The sequence below is a fragment of the Lucilia cuprina genome, chromosome 3 (assembly GCF_022045245.1).
Source record: "Lucilia cuprina isolate Lc7/37 chromosome 3, ASM2204524v1, whole genome shotgun sequence".
Taxonomy (NCBI): Eukaryota; Metazoa; Arthropoda; class Insecta; order Diptera; family Calliphoridae; genus Lucilia; species Lucilia cuprina.
This window is the reverse complement of record NC_060951.1, coordinates 31324796-31342159: the sequence shown is the minus strand read 5'-3', so window position 1 is coordinate 31342159 and position 17364 is coordinate 31324796. Positions and strand designations below refer to the sequence as shown.

Genomic DNA, 17364 nt, shown 5'->3' with positions numbered 1-17364 from the left:
GACTATAGACTAGACTAGACTATAGACTAGACTATAGACTAGACTATAGACTAGACTATAGACTAGACTATAGACTAGACTATAGACTAGACTATAGACTAGACTTTATTCTAGACTATAGACTAGACTATGAACTAGACTATAGGCTAGACAAGACTATAGACTATACTTTATACTAGACTATAGACTGGACTATAAACTAAACTATATACTAGACTATAGACTGAACTATAGACTAAACTATAATCATATATAGTTTTATATCTCGGAATTTATCGTTCATTTGTTATATCGTAATGAATTCATATAATGAACAATTTTTTTTAATGTATTATATGTTAATATTTTAATGATTTTGATTACTACTTTAACTTTTTTGACAGTTTAAAAATGGAGAAGACCAAGTTATTAACTTTTGCTGATCTTTAACAATTTTAACTTTCAACTAAATTCATCCATAGTGAGTGTGGATAGAATTTGTTTTTATGTAATATTGACTATACTGATTTTAGGATAAATATTTCCCTAGTATTCAATCAAACATATTATATTAATATATAATCCAACTATCCATTAAATTGTCTAAGTACTTGTAGCTTAGTTTCCCTATATATTAATGTTATTTTGATTGACGCTAGATCAGGTTTTATGAAATTAAGTAATTAAATTATTGTTAATAATGACATTCGTAATAAATTTATTAGTAATAAACCTCATTAGAAATATCCGAGCTTTTACAAATTTTATTAAACTTTATTATGTAAAGAACATTTTAATTAACGATTTTATGCATTTTTATTTTAAAGGGCACACCAACCGTTTTCCCTGCTCAAAATTTTGATCCCGTTAAAGATGCCCATGATTTGCGTAAGGCCATGAAAGGTTTCGGTACCGATGAAGATGCCCTAATCAATATCATATGCAGACGTTCTAATGAACAAAGACAGGTAAGTGTAAACACTTTAACGTTACAAAAACAACAGTTCAGATAAAAACTTCAAATAATACATATATAAAGCTTTAAAAAGCTTTTTATGAAAAAAACTATATTAAAGGTTCTTAACTCAGCTAAATAACGGTATTTTTGTAAAAATATTTTACTATTCTCCAACAGGAAATCCAACGTCAATATAAAACACATTTTGGCAAAGACCTTATCGAAGACATCAAATCCGAAACTAGTGGCAATTTTGAAAAACTTCTCGTGGGACTTTTGCGTCCCATTGTCGATTATTATTGTTGTGAATTGAATGATGCCATGGCTGGTCTGGGTACCGATGAAGATGTATTAATTGAAATTTTATGTACTTTATCGAATCATGAAATTCATACCATTAAAAATCAGTATTTAAGATGTAAGTTTTTAGGATTTACGAGAAAAATTAAAGTTTTTTTTAATTAATATTTTTGTTGTTTTTTCTTAGTATATGGTGCCCATTTGGAGTCTGAATTGAAATCTGAAACATCTGGTAACTTTAAACGTTTATTGGTTTCTCTTTGTACCGCTGCTCGTGATGAAAGTGGTCACACTGATCAAGCTGCTGCTCAGGCTGATGCTCGTGAATTGCTAAAGGCTGGTGAATTGCGTGTGGGCACCGATGAGAGCATGTTTAATATGATCTTGTGTCAGCGCAATTATCAACAATTGAAATTGGTGAGTATTAGTTTTTTGGGACTGTAGTTTTCGACCCAATATATTCCGGACTAGAGACTGAAGTAAAGACTCTAGTCTGAACTATTCTGGACTAAAAATATAAACAGAATTGTAGACTGTTGTCTGGTCTGCTGTTTTAACCATATACTGTAGCCTTGTCTATAGACTATAGTCAGAATTAAAGAACTCTAAAACTATTGTCTGGACTATAGACTATAGTCTGAATTGATCTATAGATTATAGTCTCCATTATAGACTGGATTATAAAATATAGTTAAGACTACATAGACAATAACCTGGACTAAAAACTATAGCCTAGACTATCAAAATATATGGACTATATAAAATATATATATAGACAATAGTGTGGTCTACAGACTGGACTATAGTCTGGACTATTGACTGGACTACAAACTATAGAGTGGACTATAGACTATAGTATGGACAATAGACTATCGTCTGGACTATAGTCAAGACTAGACTACTAACTAGACTAGGCTATATATTACACTACAGACTAGACTATTGACTAGACTGTGGACTAAACTATAGACGAAACTATAAACTAGACTATAGAATACAGTATACAGTATACTATAGACTAGAATTTAGACTATATACTAGACTATAGACTAGACTTTAGACTAGACTATATACTAGACTATAGACTAGTTTATTGACTAGACTCTAGACTAGACAATATACTAGACCATTAACTAGTTTACAGACTAGAGTATAGACTATACTATAGACTAGACTATAGACAATACTGTAGACTGGACTGTTAACTAGTTTACAGACTAGACTATAGACAAGACTACAGACTTGACTATAGACTAGACTATAGACTAGACTATAGACTAGACTATAGACTAGACTATTGACTAGACTAATGACTAGACTATAGACTAGACTATTGACTAGATTATAGACTAGACTATAGACTAGACTATTGACTAGACTATACTATAGACTAGACTATTGACTAGACTATAGACTAGACAATAGACTAGACTATTGACTAGACTATAGACTAGACTATAGTCTTGACTATAGACTATACTATAGACTATACTATTGACTAGACTATTGACTAGACTATAGACTAGACAATAGACTGGACTTTAAACTACACTATAGAGTAGACTGTTAACTAGTTTACAGACTAGACTATAGACTAGACTATAGACTAGACTATAGACTAGAATAGACTAGACTATAGACTAGAATACACTAGATTATACTATAGAATAGGCTATTGACTAGACTATAGACTAGACAATAGCCTAGACTATAAACTAAACTAAAGAGTAGACTGTTAACTAGTTTACAGACTAGACCATAAACTAGACTATAGACTAGACCATAGACTAAAATTATAGACTAGACTATAATCTAAACTATAGAATAGACTGTTAACTAGTTTTTAGACTAGGCCATAAACTATACTATAGACTAGACTATAGACTATGGTCTGGACTTGAGACGATGGTTTGATCTACAGGCAATGTTACCACTTTAAATTTCATTTTATAACTCAAAAAATTTAAATTATTTCATTATTGCTCATTCATTAACAGATTTTCCAAGAGTACGAACACATGACTGGACATTCATTGGAGAAAGCTATTAAGAAAGAATTCTCGGGAGATATTATGGAAGGTCTCATAGCAATTTATCGTTGCTGCACTAATAAGGCTGAATATTTTGCATCACGTTTGCACAAGAGTATGGCCGGTATTGGTACCAATGATAAACAATTGATTCGTGTAATTATAACCAGATGCGAGGTAAATATCTAAAATTATTTCAAAAGATGTAAAGAAAATTTCTAATGTTTCTTCTATAAAACAAAATTTCAGATTGATATGGCTGATATTAAGGTGGCTTTCGAGCGTATGTATGGCAAAAGTTTGAAGAGTTGGATTAAGGGTGATACATCGGGTCACTACAAGCATGCCTTGTATGCTTTAGTTGGAGAACAACGTTCCAACTCTTAAGGCTTTTGGCGCAATGTTATAGGGCAAAGGAGAACTACAATATACTTTTTTTAAATAATATTTTTTTTATTAAAAGTTAAAAACAATATAAAATTAGTTTTTTTTTATTATTATACAACTTATTCTTATTCTCAAAATCGAATATAGTTTTAATTAAAATTCAAACTATTAATTTTTTTGTTTCATCAATTAAATTTGTTCATCAATTACTGTAGAAAAACATTGTTTAAAACAATTAATTTAAATCACAAAAATCTTCGACAGAAACTGCATTTAAAATGTCACTAAAAAGAATTAAATTTTATAAAAATCTCAAAATTAAATTTACAAAATACAATCTTTATTAATTAAAGAATTTTAAGAAAAATCTCATTAACATATTTTTTGTTAATTTTTTGTCATACTTTTGTTTTGTTTTAAATACTGTCCATTACTATTATTATTCCTAAAATAAACATTTATATAAATAAAGTAAAAATATTGAAAAATAATAAATTTAAAAGTATTTTATAATATAAATAAACCTAATCTGTACTTAGGAAATTGCTTTAAAAACTGATTAACAGTCCCACGATGTCAAAGGAAAATTGATTCAATATCATTTCTGAAAGAAAAGAAAGCCCTTTCGAGAATCACTTTTCCCTCTCCATCGTGAAACTACATGTCAATATCTTACTATATAATAAAATTATTGAAAATTTCTTTAGTTTTTCAAAATTTTCACTTCCACAAACATACAATCGTTCTTAACATAATTCCGTTGAGACAATACACCATGAGGTATATGGAAAAATTGTTTAGTTTGTATATAATCATCACTTTTCTTGCGTACATTTACAATTTTAATATAATCCTCGGTTTCAGCTTGATTATGATACGTTTGATCACGTATTATTACCTCAGCCTGCAGGCGACAGGGCCACGAAAGTAAAGGATCATATTCTCCAGCTATAACATTTAAACAGGCAATCATATTACGTCCCTTCCATGTGCCCTTGCCATTCAGATAGATATCAAGCTGTAAAAGAGAGTAAATCAAATATAATATGAATTAAACGAGAGAGAGAGAGAGTTACTTACTCTTAGAGAGTAACCAAACGGTTTATTGGAGAACATGGCACTGTGTAGGATGGTATCATACTGCTTAGCTTCTTCTAGTTTTTTAGAGAAATCTTTTATCCGCCATATTAAGTGACCTTTAGAGAAAGAAAAAAATTATACAAAGATAATAGCTATATAATAGATTTGCTACCCTAAAAGCAAGGTAAATCAACAAGTAGGAAAACATAGTCGGGCGAGGCCGACCATATAATACCCCGCAAATGTCACAAAAAGTAAAATGTGATTTAGTTTTCATTATAAAACATTTACGTTGAATTGTACCTTGCCCCAGATATACTTAAGCCATTTGAATAAAAATTTCAGTCAAATTTTGAAGGGGGCTTTTTGTAGGTGCTAGGGTCAAATAAGGCCCTATAATTATAGAGTTCATGAGGGTCATCAAGGCTAGTATAGAACTTGGTTTTGCAGCATTTTGTCGAAATACAAAAATATTAAACATAATTATGAACTAAAAAGCCCTATTCGGTGGGATCAGTTTTATGGGGGCTAGGTGAAATAATGGACCGATGTTAACCATTTATAGGCAATAGGCTTCGTCTACGGTACCATAAAAGATCATGTGCCAAATTTCATTGAATTGTCTCCAAAATTGCTACCTGTAGTTTGATTACAAGATATACAAGCCCTCCCTATTCGGGGGTGCAGTTGTATAGGGGCTAGGTGAAATAATGAACCGATCTCAACCATTTTCAATAGGTTTCGTCCCTGGGACCATAGTAGATCATGTATAAAATTTCATTGCATTATCTTCAATAGGTTTCGCCCCTGGGACAATAGTAAATCATGTATAAAATTTCATTGCATTATCTTCAAAATTGCGACCTGTAGTTTGATTACAAGGTTTACAAGCCCTATTTGGGGGTTCAGTTGTATGGGGGCTAGGTGAAATAATGAACCGATCTCAACCATTTTCAATAGGTTTCGTCCCTGGGACAATAGAAGATCATGTATCAGGAGGGAAGGTAAAAATCCTCTCTCTCTCTCTTATAAAAGTCCGCCAATTTTCCTAAAAATTTTCAAATAAATGTTAAATTTATTACCCAAATGTTCACATGGAAGTCAAAGTCCTTCTTGCAAAATTTAAGGATTTTAGCACTAACAGTGTCTCCGATCAGAGACCCTCTGATGAAAGTCCGCCCTATTTCCCTCAAATATTTAAATTTTAAGGAGGAGGCTTTATTAGTTTCACAGATAAACGAATTTTTGTAAATTTTATTCATATGGAAGAAGCAACGTCTGTCCCATTTTTCATTTAATAATAATATTGACACTAAATTGATTCCGACAAAATTTAACTCTTTTATATTTTCTCAGATATTAAAATTTAATATTTTACTCATATGGTAGGTGCCACGCCCACTATAGGTATTCCGCCCATTTTGTTAAACATACAAACTTTGAGGACTCCAACTTTCGCCCACTTAAAATTTTGAAGTTATGAGTAGACAGACGGACGGACAGACGGGTCTATGTCCAATATTTCGATGTGTTACAAACGGAATGACAAAATCAATATACCCCCAGCTTTTTTAATGGTGTGTATAAAAATATTGGACGTAAAGTGGTGAAACTTTTACAACTACAGAGTGGGCTTGTTAGACGACTCACCAGCGACCCTTTGTGTGCATTGGACCCACATGTTAGTAGTACTTTGCTCAAGTACTTGAGCTATCTAATTTTTTGACCATTGCTGACCGATTCGTAACTACTGCGATGCATAAATATCACTTTCATCTACAACCACGCAGTCAGGTTGGACTCTGGTGAGATGTATTCGGTAAAAAGTATTCCATCCGAATCCATCAAATAAGACAAGTTTTTACTCAAAGAGAGCACAAACTTTGACAAATCTGGTAAACCTTTATATACCTGCACAGGGATGGAGAATTCAATGCTATCACTTGAATAAGACGCCTTACATCCATCACTATTTAACGCCGCATATTTCTCAGTCATTCAAGTTTGGGTTTAAACCACATATACCACGATCATTTTGAAAGCAATTCTCTAATAATCGGACAAGACAAGACGAAACTCCACAGGTTCTCGTGGTACCAGATTATAATACTCTGTAGTTCGACCTCAAGTCAAACCATTCGAAGGAAAGGCCAAGAATTTGATAACAACAGTTTACTGTTCCGGTAGACTAGAGGTATTGGTAGTACTACTTTTCCCTGGTATGCAATTACACCAAGATGGGGGAAGTTCAACAGGTCACATGCCCCGGAAAGGACCAATCTTGTACAGTTAGTTTAATTCGATTTTTTGGAATTAGACCTATTTTTAATCAAAATTTCAACATGTTCTAAAACTCTCAAACTAATATTGCCAAAGTATAAGTATTCCCAGACTTGAGAAGATGTCCAGTTTATAACGCTCTAAAAGGGAGTTAAAACTCAACATTGACATTTTGGCGTAATTAAATCATGTTCAATCACGTCCTCAGAACCCTAATCAGTAAAATTTTCACTAAAATTCATGCTTACCTGACATAATCATTCCCTCTTTTAAAGATCCTATCAAAATTATCAGATCTTATCAACTACAATCTATATTCTTACCTCTAGAATTAATATAACTAGTCAAACGTTGTTGGGTGGCAATATGATTTTCTAAATCGGATACCAACTGCATTGTATGATGTAAATCACGATCGGTCTTAAGCAATAACTTTTCCAATTTATCACAACGTTCTTCAGTTTCACAAACAATATGTTTCATACTTTTTACCTCCAAATCGAGGGCAGCATTTTTGGCAGCACTACCACCATCATTAGAAGCTAACTTTGTATTTAAGTCCACATTGATTTCTTGTAGAAATTTTTCAATTTCTATAAATTTGTCTCTGAAAGAATGGAATAAACAGTTAAAAAAATTTCTAAGGACATTACACTTTCATTAACAAACCTATTATTTTTCTCATTCTGCACCACTGTCTCTTCCAATTTCATTATATTGTCATTTAAAAGATTTTGATGTTGTGTCACTTCTAAAGACATTTGATTTATGTGCTTTTCCAGATCATCTATCTCATTTTGAATTTCACTTTTTAAGGCCTAAATTTTGTGGGAAAAGGAATCTTTTTATCTTTTTATCTGTTTTCAAAATCCATAAATTTCTTCAAACAAACCTGTGTGATATCATAACAATAACGAAAATCCTGCTGACACTGCTCGACTTCAAAGCAACGCTGAGAGTTTTCCTCTTGCAAACGTTTCTGCAGAGATTTAATATTCTCCTCAGTAGCATGAGTCCATTCATCATGTATTTGATTTTGTTTTCGTAAATTTCCCACATCTGTGATCAAATGCAAACGCTGGCGTATTTCTTCGTTTAGCACCGATCTCAAAGTGTTTATTTCATTCTCCACCACTTGTACTCGCTGATCGACCTGTTGATCTATTCTCTCCAAACTGGCACTTCTACGTTTGGTGCGTGGACATTCTTTGAGATGGGCTCGCATACGTATGCGTGGCACAAATACATTGCAACTATTAGGACACTGTTCTAAAACTTGGCCACAATGTATTAGATGTTCCTAGAGGGTGTTTTGGGAGTTGAGAGAGAAAACATAATCACTAAAGAATTTATAATGTTTATGATGATTATTACATTAGTAGTAAATATTTTCAAGTTTATTATTAAACGAAAGCAACAAGTGTTTGTGTAAGCGAATATTTTTAAATTCCCCCATTATCTTATCAAAGGTATGAGTTGGGGGGTTTGTTGATAACAACAACCGTAATATTGTTGTTATTGTATTTTTATGTTTAAACAAAATGTATACGTTGGCCCTTATAAGGTTTTATTTTTGGCGAAATTATGTAATATATTTAATATATTGATTAATCATTTTGACATTGAAATATTAAAGAGCTTTGAAACCCATTGACCGTTATTTTTAAGTGAAGGACAATTTAGACAGCAAATTAATCAAATAGTTACCATAATATATTGAAAATACTATAAGTGAAAGTCTCAATTGTGGGGTTTCTAAACAACTTTGATAAGAAATCGATTAGGGAAAGTTTTAAGTCGTTTATAATTAGCGTTTTTAATTCTCAATAATACAATATGCACATCTCAATACCATTCGGATTACTCACTGAACTAAAACTAAACTATAAATGAACTTGAACTAGAACTGAACTTGAACTGAACTAGAACAGAACTAGAACTGAACTAGAACTGAACTAGAACTGAACTAGAACTGAACTAGAACTGAACTAGAACTGAAGTAGAACTGAAATAGAACTGAACTAGAACTGAACTAGAACTGAACTAGAACTGAACTAGAACTGAACTAGAACTGAACTAGAACTGAACTAGAACTGAACTAGAACTGAACTAGAACTGAACTAGAACTGAACTAGAACTGAACTAGAACTGAACTAGAACTGAACTAGAACTGAACTAGAACTGAACTAGAACTGAACTAGAACTGAACTAGAACTGAACTAGAACTGAACTAGAACTGAACTAGAACTGAACTAGAACTGAACTAGAACTGAACTAGAACTGAACTAGAACTGAACTAGAACTGAACTAGAACTGAACTAGAACTGAACTAGAACTGAACTAGAACTGAACTAGAACTGAACTAGAACTGAACTAGAACTGAACTAGAACTGAACTAGAACTGAACTAGAACTGAACTAGAACTGAACTAGAACTGAACTAGAACGGAACTAGAACTGAACTAGAACTGAACTAGAACTGAACTAGAACTGAACTAGAACTGAACTAGAACTGAACTAGAACTGAACTAGAACTGAACTAGAACTGAACTAGAACTGAACTAGAACTGAACTAGAACTGAACTAGAACTGAACTAGAACTGAACTAGAACTAAACTAGAACTGAACTAGAACTGAACTAGAACTGAACTAGAACTGAACTAGAACTGAACTAGAACTGAACTAGAACTGAACTAGAACTGAACTAGAACTAAACTAGAACTGAACTAGAACTGAACTAGAACTGAACTAGAACTGAACTAAAACTGAACTAAAACTTAACTAGAACTGAACTAGAACTGAACTAGAACTGAACTAGAACTAAACTAGAACTGAACTAGAACTGAACTAGAACTGAACTAGAACTGAACTAGAACTGAACTAGAACTGAACTAGAACTGAACTAGAACTGAACTCGAACTGAACTAGAACTGAACTAGAACTGAACTAGAACTAAACTAGAACTGAACTAGAACTAAACTAGAACTGAACTAGAACTGAACTAGAACTGAACTAGAACTGAACTAGAACTGAACTAGAACTGAACTAGAACTGAACTAGAACTGAACTAGAACTGAACTAGAACTGAACTAGAACTGAACTAGAACTGAACTAGAACTGAACTAGAACTGAACTAGAACTGAACTAGAACTGAACTAGAACTGAACTAGAACTGAACTAGAACTGAACTAGAACTGAACTAGAACTGAACTATAACTGAACTAGAACTGAACTAGAACTGAACTAGAACTGAACTAGAACTGAACTAGAACTGAACTAGAACTAGAACTGAACTAGAACTGAACTGAACTAGAACTGAACTAGAACTGAACTAGAACTGAACTAGAACTGAACTAGAACTGAACTATAACTGAACTAGAACTGAACTAGAACTGAACTAGAACTGAACTAGAACTGAACTAGAACTGAACTAGAACTGAACTAGAACTGAACTAGAATTGAACTAGAACTGAACTAGAACTGAACTAGAACTGAACTAGAACTGAACTACTAGAACTGAACTAGAACTGAACTAGAACTGAACTAGAACTGAACTAGAACTGAACTAGAACTGAACTAGAACTGAACTAGAACTGAACTAGAACTGAACTAGAACTGAACTAGAACTGAACTAGAACTGAACTAGAACTGAACTAGAACTGAACTAGAACTGAACTAGAACTGAACTAGAACTGAACTAGAACTGAACTAGAACTGAACTAGAACTGAACTAGAACTGAACTAGAACTGAACTAGAACTGAACTAGAACTGAACTAGAACTGAACTAGAACTGAACTAGAACTGAACTAGAACTGAACTAGAACTGAACTAGAACTGAACTAGAACTGAACTAGAACTGAACTAGAATTGAACTAGAACTGAACTAGAACTGAACTAGAACTGAACTAGAACTGAACTAGAACTGAACTAGAACTGAACTAGAACTGAACTAGAACTAAACTAGAACTGAACTAGAACTAAACTAGAACTGAACTAGAACTGAACTAGAACTGAACTAGAACTGAACTAGAACTGAACTAGAACTGAACTAGAACTGAACTAGAACTGAACTAGAACTGAACTAGAACTGAACTAGAACTGAACTAGAACTGAACTAGAACTGAACTAGAACTGAACTAGAACTGAACTAGAACTGAACTAGAACTAGAACTGAACTAGAACTGAACTAGAACTGAACTAGAACTGAACTAGAACTGAATTAGAACTGAATTAGAACTGAATTAGAACTGAATTAGAACTGAACTAGAACTGAACTACAACTGAACTAGAACTGAACTAGAACTGAACTAGAACTGAACTAGAACTGAACTAGAACTGAATTAGAACTAGAACTGAACTGAAATAAAACATAACTAGAACTGAAGTTACATTCCACGCGCCATTTCGATCTACTTTTTGATGTTTTTGAAGACTATAGCTGTTTTTAAGATCATAATTTAAAATTTTTATTTTTGTGTAGAATAATAATTAACTTTTTGTTAATTATTATTCTACACAAAATCAAATACAACTCTTCCCCTTGACGCGTCAAATGTTGTAAGTTGCTAAACTTTCCGTGGCAGACGCGTTACAAACTACAGTGTGTAAATTGACAATGAAAATAACAGTTTTAACTTATTTCAACAGCCTATAACGCGTTGACGCATACAACGTGTGTTGTGTATTTTCACATTTATATATAAAGCTTTCTTACCACTCCCCATACCACCCCATACTTTTTACTCCATAATCTCTTTCCTTTTAATCCACACACGCACTTTATCGTTATCCCACTTAGTCCCTCTTCGAAAATAACAACAAACACACATGACTTTATGCATTTGATTTGTAATGACAACAACAACAATAACTGTCACTTGAATTTGCTTTAGTTTTTTCGAGAATTCTGAAGTGTTCGGTTGTTCGGTAATTCGCGTTCGTTTATTTAATTAATAAATCGTATTAAAAGTTAATAAATTGCAAATATTTTTACATAATTATTTAGTTTAAATGTTGTTTAATATTCGTGTGTAAAAATATCGTTAAAAAGTTGCAAGTAAATAAGTTAAATTTTGTTGAATAAAATTTCAATTTTGTGCCGGTCGGTGTGTTGCTTTAGTTTGGCCATTCGTTAGTTTATATGGTGTTTGCGTGTGTGAGTGTGTATAGTTGGTTGTTTTCTTGGTCCCTTGTTAAGGGGAATTGCGAAAAAGAAGTAAAAAGAATGAAAATAAAGAAAAGGTTTAAGCAAAAGCTTTTAATGAAAAAAATGAGGCAAAATAGTTTTAAATAAGCTTTTAAGTGCAACAGAAAAATATAAAGAGGAAATAGAGGAGAAATAAAAAGTTTGTTAGACTAAATCACATATGTATATATTTGCATATAAAATAAAATTGTTTACAGAAAGTAAACAAGTGCTGAAAAGGTGAGTGATTAATTGTCTTCATTATTCGTTATTTCTATAACCAATGAGAATCCTAGTCCCCATGCAAACCGTCCTTCGACGAATTTATTTAATTACAATGTTTTTAATTACATTAAAATTTAAATGAAATTCAGCATAGATATCTTTAATATAAGCATATGTAAAACTTCTCACGAAATTGTATGCAGATCGGTCCATATTTATGTAATATATTAGACACAACTTTATTACTGCATTACTTAATAGAACAGTTCCTTTATTAATATGTTTGCTAATACATTTCTTCAGGTTTTTTGTCCACTATATTTATATAGGATTAAAATGGCCCAATCTTCTTCTTTCTAAATCCGTTAACCAACATATAAGTGCTTAAATTTATATAAAAAAGGGTATCTCCTGTACTTCAATAGACGTTTGGCATATTTCCGAAGTAGACTATTGTTCTACCCAGAACAAGAAGTGAACTAGATCTGAATTAGAAGTTAATTTGAACTGAACTAGATCTGAATTAGAAGTTAACTTGAACTGAACTAGAACTGAGCTGAAGTAAAACATAACTAGAACTGAAGTTACATTCCACGCGCCATTTCGATCTACTTTTTGATGTTTTTGAAGACTATACCTGTTTTAAAAATCATAATTTAAAATTTTTGTTTATTCCTTTAATATTTTTCTTTAATTTTTGGCAAAATCTATTAAATTTTTGTTAATTATTATTCTACACAAAATCAAATACAACTCTTCCCCTTGACGCGTCAAATGTTGTAAGTTGCTAAACTTTCCGTGGCAGACGCGTTACAAACTACAGTGTGTAAATTAACAATGAAAATAACATTTTTAACTTATTTCAACAGCATATAACGCGTTGACGCATACAACGTGTGTTGTGTATTTTTTTTTATATATATAATGCTTTCTTACCACTTCCCATACCACCCCATACATTTTACTCCATAATATCTTTCCTTTTAATCCACTCACGCACTTTATCGTTATCCCACTTACTCCCTCTTCGAAAATAACAACAAACACACACGACGTTATGCATTTGATTTCTAATGACAACAACAGCAACTGTCACTTGCAATTTCTTTTAGTTTTTTCGAGAATTCTGAAGTGTTCGGTTGTTCGGTAATTTGCGTTCGTTTAATTAATTAATAAATCGCATTAAAAGTTAATAAATTGCAAATATTTTTACATAATTATTTAGTTTAAATGTTGTTTAATATTCGTGTATAAAAATATCGTTAAAAAGTTGAAAGTAAATAAGTTAAATTTTGTTGAATAAAATTTAAATGTTGTGCCGGTCGGTGTGTTGCTTTAGTTTGGCCATTCGTTAGTTTATATGGTGTTTGCGTGTGTGAGTGTGTATGGTTGGTTGTATTCTTGGTCCCTTGTTAAGGGGAATTGCGAAAAAGAAATAAAAATAAAGAAAAGGTTTAAGAAAAAGCTTTTAATGAAAAAAATGAAGCAAAATAGTTTTAAATAAGCTTTTAAGTACAACAGAAAAATATAAAGAGGAAATAAAGTTCATATCGTTAAAAAAAGCTTTAAGAAAGGAGAAATAAAATGTTGTTAGAATAAATCACATATACATCTGTACATATATTTGCATATACATATGTAAAATGAAATTGTTTACAACAAGTAAAGTGCTGAAAAGGTGAGTGATTAATTTCCTTCATTATTCGTTATCTTAATAACCAATGAGAACCCTAATTCCCATGCAAACCCTCCTTCGACGAATGACTTTAATTATAATACGCTCTTAATTACATTAATATCTTGATGAAATTCAACATAAATACCTTTTATATAACTAGAACTAAACTTGAACTGAACTAGAACTGAACTTGAACTGAACTAGAACTGAACTAGAACTGAACTAGAACTGAAGTAGAACTGAACTAGAACTGAACTAGAACTGAACTAGAACTGAACTAGAACTGAACTAGAACTGAACTAGAACTGAACTAGAACTGAACTAGAACTGAACTAGAACTGAACTAGAACTGAACTAGAACTGAACTAGAACTGAACTAGAACTGAACTAGAGCTGAACGAGAACTAAACTAGAACTGGAACTAAACTACAACTGAACTAGAAGTCAACCAAAGCTAAGAGAATATTTTTGTTTTTACACATTGTGCGCAAAATGCCAAAATCAATTAACGCATAACCTTAGGTTAAAAACTGTTATTTATTTAAGAAGTACATTGAGAAAAAATCGGTCGGTTCAGTAAAATATTTTAAAAAGTACGTATAAATTTGCATACAAAATATTTTATATGTTAATTAATATTCCCCGATTTATCAACACAATGAACAAATTCTCTCTTCAACTTCAGTCGCTTCTGGCTCTCTTTTCTTATCTAAATTTTTTGGTTTCACATACACCTACTTTTAGATCTCAATTTGCCACATCTTTCCGACTACTATTATTGTGTGCTCTTTAATATTGGGGATCCATTATCATATGTATTAAAAAAGTATTTAATATATATATTTTTTATTATTGTTCATTCGTTTTTCATTCGTTCTGCAACTGATAACAGAAAAAGCAATCGTTGTCGTTACAATGAAAATGATATGAAAATAAACTGATACCGATTAATTTCATTTAGTTTTTTCTGTGTTAATTTCGAATTTAGTCGCTATTTGCTCGCACTTGTCGAAGTACTTTTTTCACGAATTTTATTTAAAGTCAATATTATTAAATTGTTTTGATTAAAAAAGCAAAAGAGAACGAAAAAACAATTTTCAATTAATGAAATACACACTTTATTTACACCCATTATTATGCACAAGAATGTGTAAAAGAAATTTAAAAGTTAATTAAAGTGTTATAAAGACAAATCAAAGTTTTAAGAGTAATTGAAGAAATTTATAAAGGAAAAATTAAATTAAGTGAATTTAGTAAAAAAAAGTAGTGAAATACATATTTAACCAAATTTTTGTCACAAATTTTATCAAATTTAAAACAAATCAAATAAAGTACACCAATTATAAAACATTTGTTCATAACTAATATTCTGATAATATATCAATATTTTGTTTTGACCATTTATTTTTGTTTATTTGCTAAACAAAGTGCAAATATTGAAAGTTTTTAAAACAAAGTGCAAATATTGAAGTTTTTAAAACGTTTTATTTTTTAATGATGAATGGTTCAAACTTTAATAACGGTGAACGAATACAACAACCGTCCACTTCCGGTTCAACAACAATTGTGAAATATGAAAAATCTTCCTGTTTATTTTGTAATGAATGGTTTGATTCACAAACATTTACGGTGAGTGAAGAAGCACATTGATGACAGGTGTTATAAATAATCTGCATTAAAATTGTTATTAGTCATCAATGTAGACACTTTAATAAAATTAAAATAGTCTTACATTAATTTAATTAAGTTAAAAATCATTACAAGATTAAGACAGTACGAAATATAAAAGAATAATGATTTTTGTTCTAAATAGAGGAATATCTCAATCGACACCCAATTTTTTGATAACATCCGTTCTCAAGTATATACATATATACATATGTACACACGTACGACAACACCATGTAATGTTGTCAATGCAACGTTTAAAAATAAACAAACGTGGTAAGCTCACAATCCATTGTCAACAGAGAGCTTACGACGATTGTTAACTTTTAGACAAAGGATGTGTATAAATTTTATATTGCGACAACGAATTGTTGACAATGTTGCGTTGTCAGTTCTAATTCAGTTCTAGTTCAGTTCTAGTTCAGTTCTAGTTCAGTTCTAGTTCAGTTCTAGTTCAGTTCTAGTTCAGTTCTAGTTCAGTTCTAGTTCAGTTCTAGTTCAGTTCTAGTTCAGTTCTAGTTCAGTTCTAGTTCAGTTCTAGTTCAGTTCTAGTTCAGTTCTAGTTCAGTTCTAGTTCAGTTCTAGTTCAGTTCTAGTTCAGTTCTAGTTCAGTTGTAGTTCAGTTCCAGTTCAATTCTCACAATAATATTACCAAAAAACTTTGTTTTTTTTAGCCAACTAAAATTTGCTAAAATCACCTTTACAATTGTACATAGTATGTTTTACGGTTAAAACCATTTACCAAAGGTATTAAATATTTAAAGTACTAAAGAAACCATAAAATCAATTTAATTTAATGTTTTTAATTTACGACGACCAACAAAGTTACCGTTCATATGAATAACATGAGGAAATAAGAAATAAAGCATAAAGGACACAGACGATGACAGTTTTTTTACACAGAATGAATATTGGAAAAGTGTCATGTCTCCAAGGATATGAAAGGAAACATCAAGTGTCGTAGTAATAAAGCATCCTATTTCTAAAAAGACCTACTCTTTTATGCAACATAAAAACATTTATATATACATTTTATCATACTGCTACACGTGTGTAAGTAATAGCAGTTACAAAAACTTAAATTTCACACAAAGGCAACACGTATCATTCCACCTGTCAAATTCTTGTTAAAATTTTTAAAACTTTAATCATGCATAAAGGTAAGAAAATAAGGATTAAATTGTACCACAACAATAATAACAATCTATAAACACAGTCTCATGTTAGGAGTTGTCTCCACTCGCACAAATAAAAGTTTATCAAAAGACACGTATTCTGTCTAGAATAAGAAAAAACAAGAAGAAAAAATATTAAATCCAATTTATTACTGTTTTCACTTTATTTTGTGTCTTCTAAAAACAGAGAACGTGTGAATTTCCAAAAACAATGTCATCGCTCTGTTCAGTTTGTATTTATCAAGGATACACGTTGTTGCTATTTCTTGTTTATTCATAGAAAAGTCCTTTTAAATTTTTCATGTTTTGTTTTGATTATTTAATTTGAGAGTTTTTTCCATAATCCCGCCAAAAATTGTTGTAGTATTCGTTCATTTTTGGATAATGTTGTTGCGTACGGCTTTTTTAAAAAGCGACTT

General features: G+C 31.4%; 3 protein-coding genes across 5 annotated transcripts in view; 2 read left to right on the top strand and 1 right to left on the bottom strand.

Annotated features, from left to right (window-relative positions):
• Nucleotides 1-3747, top strand: part of LOC111688276 (annexin B11) — a 19541-nt gene extending 15794 nt beyond the window's left edge. For both annotated transcript variants that reach the window (XM_023450766.2, XM_023450764.2), the window contains exons 3-7: nt 807-947; nt 1115-1355; nt 1425-1654; nt 3235-3444; nt 3517-3747. In XM_023450766.2, the coding sequence (XP_023306534.1) occupies nt 807-947; nt 1115-1355; nt 1425-1654; nt 3235-3444; nt 3517-3654 (960 nt within the window). In that variant the 3' untranslated portion in view covers nt 3655-3747. The remainder of the gene's footprint in view (nt 1-806; nt 948-1114; nt 1356-1424; nt 1655-3234; nt 3445-3516) is intronic.
• Nucleotides 3748-4083: 336 nt separating this feature from the next.
• LOC111688274 (TNF receptor-associated factor 3) lies at nt 4084-13497 on the bottom strand. Its single transcript, XM_046945332.1, has 6 exons — nt 13361-13497; nt 7907-8314; nt 7684-7832; nt 7338-7621; nt 4735-4850; nt 4084-4672 (listed from the first exon to the last, which is right to left on the bottom strand). Exons 1-6 carry the CDS (start codon nt 13382-13384, stop codon nt 4358-4360), a joined length of 1296 nt encoding a protein of 431 aa, XP_046801288.1. The 5' UTR covers nt 13385-13497; the 3' UTR covers nt 4084-4357.
• LOC124418605 overlaps nt 11995-17364 on the top strand; it is a 63171-nt gene continuing 57801 nt past the window's right edge. The window contains exon 1 of one of the 2 annotated variants that reach the window (XM_046945335.1): nt 11995-12439. The gene's annotated coding sequence lies outside the window, so the exon portion shown is untranslated. Of the gene's footprint in view, nt 12440-13620; nt 14103-17364 lie in introns of those variants that run through there. The other variant, XM_046945336.1, reaches the window with a different exon arrangement.